Source organism: Camelina sativa, chromosome 9 (genome assembly GCF_030686135.1).
Source record: "Camelina sativa cultivar CO46 ecotype springtype chromosome 9, ASM3068613v1".
In the NCBI taxonomy this organism is placed as follows: domain Eukaryota; kingdom Viridiplantae; phylum Streptophyta; class Magnoliopsida; order Brassicales; family Brassicaceae; genus Camelina; species Camelina sativa.
In genome coordinates, this window is record NC_141888.1 from 42,431,647 (window position 1) to 42,439,775 (window position 8,129).

The 8,129-nt window shown below is 37.9% G+C and overlaps 2 protein-coding genes and 1 long non-coding RNA gene across 3 annotated transcripts; 1 reads left to right on the top strand and 2 right to left on the bottom strand.

Annotated features, from left to right (window-relative positions):
- Positions 1-432: 432 nt before the first annotated feature.
- Positions 433-1,380, bottom strand: LOC147939390 (uncharacterized). The gene is made up of 2 exons (XR_015567296.1): positions 1,239-1,380; positions 433-975 (listed from the first exon to the last, which is right to left on the bottom strand). It is a non-coding gene; the product is annotated as an uncharacterized LOC147939390 (long non-coding RNA).
- Positions 1,381-2,437: 1,057 nt separating this feature from the next.
- LOC147939391 (uncharacterized) lies at positions 2,438-3,790 on the bottom strand. The gene has a single exon (XM_087465939.1). The coding sequence runs from the start codon at positions 3,788-3,790 to the stop codon at positions 2,438-2,440; it is 1,353 nt and encodes a 450-aa protein (XP_087322065.1).
- A 553-nt stretch (positions 3,791-4,343) lies between these two features.
- On the top strand, positions 4,344-7,287 carry LOC104714638 (uncharacterized). Its single transcript, XM_010432069.3, has one exon. It carries the CDS (start codon positions 4,584-4,586, stop codon positions 6,990-6,992), a length of 2,409 nt encoding a protein of 802 aa, XP_010430371.2. The 5' UTR covers positions 4,344-4,583; the 3' UTR covers positions 6,993-7,287.
- Positions 7,288-8,129: the final 842 nt, after the last annotated feature.

The following is an 8,129-nucleotide window of genomic DNA, read 5'->3' on the forward strand; positions in this document are numbered from 1 at the left end:
TATATTGAATCGAATTGACGGATATGGTGTTTAATTTGTTTGATATATGATGAAAATTCAAATCTTATTATCAGGATCCGACATGATGACGAACCCAAACCCGACCATTGATTGAAAGCAGCTTCGCCGGTAACAAAATCTTGACTTTAATCAATCTCACAAGACAAAAGATGTTTATCGATTTCGGATTTTAAAGCCGTTCACGTGCAGAACTTGATTTAGTATTTATCACAATCAAATAGATCAAACAGCGAAAGACATTTTAGTTTGTTATAAGTATTTTTTTTTTTTTTTCTCAAAATCAATTGTAAATGGCATCTCTTGTAAATATAACAAACAAATCATTTATGGTTAATAAAGGTCATTTGCCTGACTTTTTTAAGTGTTGTTTTAGGAAAGATGGAATATGGATGTGTTGATATAGTAGTAATATAGCAACATTTATGTATTATTCTGGGTAATATCCCAAATAAATATGATGATTTCATCAATTCTTCACAAAAAAAAATAATAGAAACATTTGTGCAACGATTACTTAAAGCAAATGGCTCATATATACAAAGCCAAAGCTGCCATTAGAACAAAACAACAACAAACATAAACAAATATATTGCGTATAATGATATAAACATAAAAGACATGAGCAATGATCCCATGCACTTCCAACAGGGTCATCTTTTGTTTGATCGCGTATACTAACACTCACCAATAGCAAAAGCTTTGCAGTAGCTCATTTGCAATTGCGGCATTGACAATTAAGTTTCGTGGCGTTGCGTGCGTCTCTATTTATACAGCTTCCGAATTTATACCTGTATGACCTACACAATAATTCACATATTTTGGGCTTTTTATCTTCTTTCTTTTTCTGGTCACCGGGAGGTTTTTTTTCTTCGTGCATATCTTTACAGTACGTCTCGTTATAAAGATTACGTGTGCGACAATCTTTTAGATTTTTAGCCTCTAGTTTTGATATTCCTGGAATCGTGTTAAGTCAACAAGTTATAAAATATTAATAATATGAAATCTATTACTTAAATAAATATTTCAGTTTTGTTTAGGTTTGAATATAGAACATACTCTGTCATTTTCATTCAAAAGAAATTTGGGTTTGGATTTTTTTTTTTTTTTTTTTTTTTTCTCTCTTGCATTTAACAATGGCAAAATATATATATATATATATATTTAAAAGGGTAAACAAATAATCGAAACATATCTGAGACTCATATTATGTTTATGACCTGTTATTATCGTCAACGTGAAGATCATCACAAAAGTGATCAAGCGAAGAAGCATACTTTCAATCTTGGCCATTTTTCTTATCTTTCTTCCTTTATTCCACTCTTTCTTTTTCTTTTTTTGGATGTAATGTTTTATTATTGTATTGTATAATCATCAGACTGCTATATATATAGTGAGCTTTTATTTTTATTTTTGGAAAAAGGAAAAGAAACGTTGTCCTTAAAACATGCATATTGAAGAATTACGAAGAATGATAAATTAAAGTATACTAATCTGATGACCACATATTATTTGCTAATTTTAGTAAATAGAAAACATTAGTTTGGAAAAGTATTAACGTTTACGGTAAAAAAAATTTAAATCACAACTTATAAAAAAAATTTAAACCACAACCTATAATACTTTTTATCACCATATATTTCAGGAGCGTTCGGATCGGTTTCGTTTCGATTCTATTTGATTTCGACTAAGAGCACTCAAATAATGTTGTCGTTCAACTATATTGAATGCAGTATGGAAATGGATATCACTGAAATAATATAGTCGTTCAACTATAGCGAGATCGTTCCAAAGAGAACATGCCATTTGAAGACGTCAAAATCGTGGCTACTGAATATCACTGAAATAATATAGTCGTTCAACTATACTGAATGCAATATGGAAATGGACACAAATTATTTAATTAGTTTTTTTCCTTTTTTCTCCTCGAAGAGTGATTCATTTCTTACAATATAGCAAAAAGCTAAAAAAAACATATATTATTTTATAAAGATATCAATTGAAAGCATATAACATACACTAGGGTGTACAATTAGATTGTGTATGAGTATATATCTCTATATACTTATTATATAAGCAATGTTGAAAGAAGTTTAAAGTTTAACATGTTTTCATGTGGTATATATATATCAGGCATTGCATTTGTACACATTTACGACCAAAGGGAAAATTTAATATACAAATATTCGATTCGACCGATCAATCACTTGAACAACCATTGTTGTTTTCAATTTCCATGATAGTTTACCAAAATCTATTTGGGGCTTTATACACAACAAAATGATATAGTCATCAGTAGCCCTTTAAGGGACGGTGCCGTATTGTGTCACTCAGAACTAGAAATGTGTTTTTTCAAAGTACAATAATCAGACCATCCAGTTTTTTTTTTTTTTGGACTAAACGACTTTTCATTTTTTAATTAAGGGTTCAAAAACAAACTGAGAGCTTTCTTAGTCAAACAATCGGCTTGCTGATTCTGAGATCTAGGAATGAAATTAAAAGAGCAACTAGTGAAATTAGAAGATAGATCGAGGACATCGTGGAGAGTCCCGTGAAGTTCCTTAACATGGATCTTCCTGTTGAGAGCTTGGACCAGCATAAGCGAGTCGGAAGCGAAAGAGAGCTCTGCGATGTTCGATTCAAGGGCAACTCTTATCGCAGTAAGAGTTGCCAGTGCTTCGGCCATCAAGGGTGAGCTTACGAGGTTTTGCGAAGCAGAGCCTTCCTTTATCACCAGGTCGTTCGGGCCCTTGAAGACCCACCCTAAACCTGCAACTTCATTACTCCAAGCAGCGTCAGTACAACAGATCAGATTCGGTCTGGGGTTTGAAGGGCTAGGATGTGGTTTTTGGGGTGGATCGGATCGGACACAAGAAGCTTGCGCATTTTGCCATTCTCTGGCTCTTACCACGGCGACTTTTAAAGTTTCCTCCTCCGAGATCCGTCGTTTGTTGAAAATTAATTGATTTCGGGATGACCAGATCGACCACAACAACCAGGGGCTGATCGGTCCAGTTCCCACACCAGTTGGAGGTAAGCAAATAAGACTATTCGATGCTTCGATTCCTTGTCTTGTTGAGGTTATAGTACTCAATTGTAAAGGTGTCTTAACTGGGAGCAAATCCCAGATTTTGCGAGCAAAAGCACAGTGGAAGAACAGGTGTGGGATTGTTTCCTCTTCATCACAGTACGAGCATTTTGCTGAGTCGCTGATTGATCTATGGAGAAGATTTGCACCTACAGGGAGAGCGTTCTGTGAAGCTTTCCAAAGCAAAAGCTTCGTTTTCGGAGAGGTTTTGAGTGCCCAGATGTTTCTTTGCCAGTCAAATTGACGCTCACTTGAGGGGGTGATGAGGTTAGGTCCCGGAGGCTCAGCCTCTTGATTAGTGGACTCGAAGTACCCAGATTTTGCCGTATAGCAGCCATCTTTGGTGGGTAGCCAAGCCCACATATCCTCTGCTCCCTGGAAACTTGGTTTCAGCAGCAGTATATCTTTTTCATACGCTGGGAGGATGAGTTTGATTAGGTCTACATTCCAACCCCTAGAATTTGGTAGGAGAAGATCAGCAACTTTGAGATATTGGGAGGCTTCAGTTGGTGGGCCTATAGGGGCTAATGGGGCGCTGGTAGAAAGCCAAGGGGTTTGCCATATTGGTGTATTTGTTCCGGAGCCTATTAATCTCTCGAGTTTTGATTTTAGCAAGTCTCTGCCCAAACCAATGCTACGCCAGCCATAATCAGACCATCCAGTTAAGATACGTTTTCGTTTCATATTTAGTTTCGATTTCATTAGAAGTTTAGAACTAATAAAACTGAAAAAAGAAAAAAAAAACAAACAAACTCAATTGAAACATAACTACATAAAGCTGATATTCATTTGTAATAATTGTTGTTACTTATTTGTAAGAAAAACCGTCTGTTTTTTAACTTGAACTATTTTTGCTGTTAACAAAAATATGTAATTCTATACTACATTACTACTTTATTATTAAGAATTTATTTTTTGTTCTAATCAAAAAATAAAATAATTTTATCCTTTTTATATTAAATTGAGCCTGTTTTCATCATTTTTTGTTTTTGTTTCACTTAGTCAATTTATTTTCACTTTTTTAAAAAATTGTCAATATCAAATCAAATTTAGTTATTACCTAATCAACATTTAATTAAATCAAAGAATTTTCAACCCGCCCATTCACGGATAAAATTTTTAGATAAAATATTTGCATACAAAGTTAGTCATCTACTTAATGTAACACACACAATATTAAGAAAGGAAAATAAAATACAATATAGAAAAAACCAGTTCATCTTCTTCACCTACTTAAGGTAATTTCTTTCTTTTAACCCCCTTTTTTTTTTAAACCAAATTTGAGTCCTTAAATTTAGTCATCTACTAATTACTTAAATTAACTAAATTAGTTAGAAACAAAAATTAATTATCTAAATTTAAGGTATACAAAATCCAAAATTAAATATTTCACTTCTCCGTCCACTGAGTAAACTAATCAAACCTCTCTCTCTCTCTCTCTTTGGCGGAGAAAAAGTCGCCGATCCGACTGTGTAAAATGATGAGCCATGGTGGTGGTGGCGGCGGCGGAGGAGGAGGAGACGCTGAACGTATGTTAGCTCAAGCAGAGAAGCTACTCTTAAGCGGAGACTTAAACGGTTCAAAAACCTATGCGATCCGCGCATGCGAAGCCGATCACTCACTCGTAGACCACGCCGAACTAATCCTCGCCGTCGCCGATACTTTAATCGCCGGAGAATCAAGAATCAGAGGAACAGCCTCCGAACTTCCCGACTGGTACGCCGTGCTCCGTCTCGTTCGTCTGACTCACAACCCGGAACTCGTCGCGACTCAGTACAGCAGACTCGCCGTGTTGCTTAACCCGGGTCGTAATCGGTTCCCGTACTCTGAGCAAGCTTTTAGGTTGATCTCTGATGCTTGGTATGTTCTCTCTGATCCTTCTAGAAAGGCATTGTATGATAGGGAACTGCATCTGAGTCAATTTGGGAACCTCGGTCAATTAGGGTTTCAGCTTTTCAATCAATCCCCTCCTCCTCCTCAATCGCAATCGCCTCAGCATCAGAACCAAACGTTGTCGTTTCAGAACCAGCAGTTACCATTTCAGCTTCATCAACCACATTTTGCTCAGCCTGTACAGCAACAACAACAACAACAAAGGTCTCAGTTTGATCAGCAGTTATTGCAGGACCAACAACAAGCATCTTGGAGGCAACAGTTTGGTCAAGAGCAAACTAGTGATTGGAAAAGACCACTAGAAGAGGAGGAAGAGAGGTTGATTAATTTGAACAATGCAACTGATAGGAGGGTTCAGTCTAGTCGTCGTTTTGCTGAGCCGGACCGACCGCCTAGTAGATCTTCTTCTCATAGGACTCCTTCCACTGATTTGACATGGGCTTCATCTAAGCCTACTCCAACATCTGACTCTGTACACCATTCTGACTCTGTGCCGTGGCAGTCCAATGAGCCAGCTAGGCAGTATCAGTCATCTAGTAGGTCTAGTGAAGCTGCTCATCTCTCGCTGCTTCCTTCTGTTTCAGACTCACCTCATGCTTCTCAGCCAACTCGCTCGATTCAGTCACATGCAGTCTCTAAACCGCAGCCAGTTTCTAAACCACATCCGCCATTCCCAATCTCTCAGCCTCCATCGACCTCTAAGCCATTCCCTATGTCTCAGTCACCACAGACCTCTAATCCGTTCCCTGTCTCTCACTCATCACTAAAGTCTAAGCCTTTGCCGGTCTCTCAGTCATCACAAAACTCTAACCAATTCCCGGTGTCTCAGTCATCATCGAAGTCTATGCCATTCCCTGTGTCTCAGCCACTACCTACCTCTAACCCATTTCCGGTGTCCCAGCCAGCACCAAACTCTAAACCAATCTCCATGTCTCAACCATTATCGACTGCTAGACCTTTCCTAGCATCTCATTCACCACTACCCTCTAAGCAATTTCCTATATCTCAGCCACCTCCGACCTCCAAGGCATTCCCGGTATCTCAGCCACCACCAGCCTCTAAGCCATTCCCAATATCACAGCCATCTAATACCTCTAAGCCAATGCCAGTATCTCAGCCACCCACAACCTCTAAGCCATTTTCTATGTCTCAGCCACCACCAGCCTCTAAGCCGTTCCCAACATCACAGCCATCCAATATCTCTAAGCCAATGCCAGTATCTCAGCCACCCACAACCTCTAAGCCGTTGCCAGTGTCTCAGCCATCACCGGCATTTCAGTCAACCCGTCCCTCTCAGCCACCTGCAGCCTCTAGTTCTCTCTCTCCACTGCCTCCTGTCTTCGATTCAACTCAATCATTCGAGCCACCTCCAGTCTCAACTACTCCCTCTCCGGTTCCAGCAGCCTCTACTATCCCATCTCCACCACCGCCTGCTCAGCCAACTCGTGTTTTTAACCAAACCCAACCTACAGAACATACTCCAAAGACCGGGGCTGCAAGACCAGATTCCGAGCCGGAGGTTCTGAGTTTCTGGACTACTTGTCCATACTGCTACGTGCTTTATGAGTATCCCGTCATTTACGAGGAAAGCGTGCTTAAATGCCAAACTAAGAGCTGCAGGAGAGCTTACCAAGCGGTGAAGGTTCCTTCACCACCGCCAGTTACCGAAGAAGATAGCTACTATTGCTGTTGGGGTTTCTATCCAGTAGGATTCTCAGAAGTTACTAAAGTCCCAGTCAGTGGTTTACAGTCTAAAATTCCAGTCAGTGATTTACCCAAATCAGCACCCAAAAAACCATCTCCAAAGGTATATTATTATGACGATGAAGATGTTGATGATGATTCATACATAGATTCGGATCTTAGTGACGACGATGATGATGATGATGATGATTGGCTGATGAATGGAACAAAAAGGAAGAAAAATGTGAAGCAAAGTAAAGCTAAAGCTTCAACCAAAACAAAACGTCGAAAAGCAATTGAGGTTGATTGAGTAAAAAAAAAAAATCAGGTAGGGAACAGAAAGAGAACAACTTTCATGTAAGGCTCTCTCTCTCTTCTTTATTTCTGGCTCTGTTTGTTGTACTTTTTAGTTGTAGTAGCTTCTATTTTTATGTAGTGTAGGGTAAAACTGCTTGCTTCCGCAGTTTCCATGTTCTGTTTAGGCTCTGCTGCGGTCGGATCGGTCTTAGTGATTCGAGGTTAAGCTTAGAAACAACGTTTGTAACTTGTAATGATGTTCTGGTGCCTCTTTTTGGATTAATGTAGTATCATCCTTTTTTTGGAAAGACGGTGGAGTTTCATCATTTTGATCAGTTTAGGATTTTGAAAAAAAAATACTCACTCTCTCGTTTTGTTCACTTGCCTCTTGTTACTATACTTAAGTATAAATTTTGGTATATGGCAGATCAGAGTTGTATAGTACTGTAGTAAGTATTTTTATTTATGAGTTTGAATATGTCGAGTGACTATAAAGTGACTATAATCTATAAATTAAAACCTTGCATTTTAGTAAACCGTCTCAGTTTGACTTTTCCCTTACAATTCTCCCTGCCTCTGATATGGAAAAATAAATTTGTGATATGGAAAAGTAAATTTATGATAATTTGATTCCTTACATATCTAGGGAAACGACGATAGAATCAAATTATCATAAATTTGTTGGGCTATGTTGGGCTAACTAGTCCATTCGATCCACAGTCCAATACAAAATGGGCTATATATAGTTTCAGTTATGTAGTGGAACGACAAATATCAAAGTGGACCGGTTTGAAGAACCAAGCTTAGATGTGAACCCAAATATGATGTGTCGTATTTAAATCAATCATAAATTCATAATGATCATATATACTAATCATTAATTCGTCATCACCTACAAATCTGTGATTCTGTAGGTGCATGAAGATCCAAATGGACACCCTAACGAGTATTAGATCATTTAATTTATCAATATTAAAAGTTAAAACTTAAAACCATCTTAATGATCAGATAAGCATATCATTAATTCGTCATCACCTACAAAACAAATCTATGACTCTGCAGGTGCATGAAGATCAAATTGGACATGCAATTAAAGGGACCCCATTTACCAAAATGTCAGACCTAATCATGACCACATTTAATATATTAA